Source organism: Myotis brandtii, unplaced genomic scaffold (genome assembly GCF_000412655.1).
Source record: "Myotis brandtii unplaced genomic scaffold, ASM41265v1 scaffold150, whole genome shotgun sequence".
NCBI lineage: Eukaryota > Metazoa > Chordata > Mammalia > Chiroptera > Vespertilionidae > Myotis > Myotis brandtii.
In genome coordinates, this window is record NW_005355411.1 from 427,808 (window position 1) to 431,070 (window position 3,263).

Sequence of the window (3,263 nt, forward strand, 5' to 3'; positions counted from 1 at the left end):
ATATGTATATATATATATATATATACACACACACACACACACACACACACACACACAGTATATATATATAGTATATAATTACCAAGTGTGGTTATTCTATGAATACAAAGGTAGTTTAACACTAAAAAATGAATATAGTTCATGATGGTGTAAGTAAAATGATAAAAACAATATGATCATCTTAATAGCTGCAGAACATGCATTTGATACAATTCAGTAGTAATTTATGATTAAGAAAAGAAAACGGTTAGTAAATTAGGAATAGGAAACTTCTGTGGTCAGATAAAAAATAGATAAAAACAATTTACAGGAAACATCTTACTTCATGGTGAAATACCAAAGTTTTCCCTTTAATATACTTTCTCATCTAAGCTTTACAGACTCCCCATCACTCTTCTTCTTCTCATCCCTATACTCTTTCCCACCTCCACTGACCCTGGGTATAGGCTGAGGTGCCAAAATGAAAAATGAGAGCAATAATACCCGGATGTCCATTTCTTATCTCCAAATCAGGGGGCACCAAAGTATTTTTCATGATGAATGTTTCAGTGTGGAGAAGAGACTATTCATTGATGTCACCGCTGCCAGATTGTGTAGCTGCATTCAGGCCAGAACAGAAATTGCTTCCCAGAAACCCCCTCAGAGACAGTCCAACCCCTCCCAACACCCCCCCCCCTCCCCGCCTCAGGCTGGTTCCTGGGACTGGCCCTGGGAGTGCCCTAGGCAAGTCTGTAAGGCAGTTTTTCCTTATCTGAGGTGGGTCATTCTCCAGTACCCCCATCCATCTTCCCTGTCCTATAAACTCCTTATCACCTGCCCTGTGGCAGGGAGGACATCTGTGTCATCTTGCTGCCTCCCAAGAAACTCTGAGTGTAATAATGGGGCCCTCAGTCTCTTTCTACAGTCTCCTGGCCAGGGAAATTTTACCTAACGCTCAGTATGACCTAAGGTAAGATGAAGCTGGAAGAGGGAGCAGGACAGGAGCAGGCAAAGCTCATAAATGATCCCAGGCACCTCACATCTCCTGTAATTCGGCCTCTGTAGGAGGTGAAGCCGATTTGGTGGTTGTGTCAGTGGTTGGGGCTGAGTCCTCAGTCAGGGCCCTCTCCAGAATGGCAGGCAGGGAGTGGATCATTCTCTTTCGGAAGTCTCTCCCCAGGAAGACATAGAGCATTGGGTTGAGGCAGCTGTTGAAAAAGGCCAGGGTGCTTGTTAAATATACCAGGAGACGAATGATGTTGTACTTTCCTTCATGTACTGCTCTGGCACAGAGTTTATTCAGAAGAAGACACAGTTGCAAGGGGAACCAGCAAATGAAAAAGGAAGCTCCCACAGCAGTGAGGACCCGCAAGGGATGGTGGGACTTGATCATGCCCTTGTTTCGGATTTTGGCTGCAATGAGCCCATAGCAGATGGCGATGATGGACATCGGTAGAGTGAAGCCAATGACAAACCGGATGATCCCTATGATTGCTTCTGAGGTAAAGTACCTCTGCAACTTCTCTTCTTTACCGATGTCAGCCCAGAAGTCAATGTTGAAATCACAGTATATATCCCCGTTCTCATCCGTTACTGTAGTAAAGAAGATGAGAACTGGCAAGCTAAGGAGTAGAGCAAGAATCCAGGGTACAATGATCACTTTTTTAGCCAGACTTAGAGTGCGGTTGTTCTGGGCCCAGACTGGATGCAGGACACAAATACAGCGGTCCAGAGCAATGAAAGCAATGAGGAAGACACTTGCAAACAGGTTTGTGTCACCCATAATGTGAAATAACTTGCATAGGAAACAGCCATAAGGCCATTGTCCTCTCATGGCATTTACAACCATGAAGAATGGCAGAATGGCGCTGAAGAAGAAGTCGGCTAAGGCCAGGTTCAGGTAGCACAAGGTGGTGACTGTGCGTGCCATCCGGAATCCAGCCACCCAGATGACAAGCGCATTGCCCATGATGCCGAGGACACAGGTGATCCCTTGCATCACCAATGTGAAGATCTCTGGAGCAGTGTAGCCAGTTTCCATCCTGCCCACACCTGAAACATCTCAACAATGGGAATTTGTCAGCTGTGCACCATCTTACAGCATTTCTGTTCAGGCCAACAACTTCCACTAGAGCTTCCTCTCCAAACCTTCTCTCCTGAACCTTGTGGCTAGTCACTAAAATTGGACAGACTCTTGGCTGTTCCTTTGGGAAAGGACACTTCTCTATCCTATATAATAAAAGCTAATATGCAAATTGACTAAACGGCAGAACGACCGTTTGCTATGATGCACATTGACCACCAGGGGCCAGATGCTCAATGCAGGAGCTGCCCCCTGGTGGTCAGTGCACTCCTACAGGGGAGCACCACTCAGCCAGAAGCTGGGCGCATGGCTGGCTAGCTCAGCAGCGGTTGCAGGAGCCTCTCCTGCCTCTGCAGCAGCGCTAAGGATGTCTGACTGAAAGCTTAGGCCTGCTCCCCATGGGGAATGGGCCTAAGCCATCAGTTGGACATCCCCCAAGGGCTCTTGGATTGCTAGAGGGTGCAGGTCAGGCTGAGGGACTCCCCTGAGTGCACGACTTTTGTGCACATGGTCTCTAGTCTATGTATATAAAAGCCTAAGCGACCATCCAGCCATCCAACCAGTAGCTCTGATGTGCACTGACCACCAGGGGCAGACAGTCGATGCAGGAGCTGCCGAGCTGCAGTGACTTGGCAGCTGCGGTTCTTGGGTGATGGACCCGGAACCATAGAGAAGGGAGCCCGATTCTGAGGTGCATCATTTGAGAACTGCCCTCTCACAATCCGGGACCCCTCGCAGAATGTCGGAGAGCTGGTTTTGGCCTGATCACTGCAAGCCAGGCCGTGGGACCCCACTGGTGCACAAATCTGTGCACCGGGCCTCTAGTATTCCCATAATTATTAACATACATTCCACCTATTGGGCTAATTACTTAGCCAAGAGTGTTACAAGACTCTTGTCCCTCAGCAGAATCCTGAGCTGAGGGTGTATAAACAACAGAAAATCGATGGGAGGCATCTTGGGCACAGTGAGGGAGCACTACACTCAGAGTGAGTATGGTCACAACTCTTCCACCCATGACTCAATGCATAGATGCTGGCAGGCTCTGCAACCTCTGCCAGCCCCAGGTTCTCACAGACTCCCAGCTCCTGTTCCTCCCCTGTGAGAATTCTTGACCTATTGATTGATTCGTCTTTAAAGTTTTAGAGTGTGGTTTGAATTTATAGCTGAAGAGGATCTTAAACAATTACTGGTAATATAT

At 47.5% G+C, this 3,263-nt stretch overlaps 1 protein-coding gene across 1 annotated transcript; it reads right to left on the minus strand.

The window, feature by feature from the left end:
• Positions 1-892: 892 nt before the first annotated feature.
• LOC102262453 (N-formyl peptide receptor 2-like) lies at positions 893-2,020 on the minus strand. Its single transcript, XM_005861421.2, has one exon. It carries the CDS (start codon positions 2,018-2,020, stop codon positions 1,016-1,018), a length of 1,005 nt encoding a protein of 334 aa, XP_005861483.1. The 3' UTR covers positions 893-1,015.
• Positions 2,021-3,263: the final 1,243 nt, after the last annotated feature.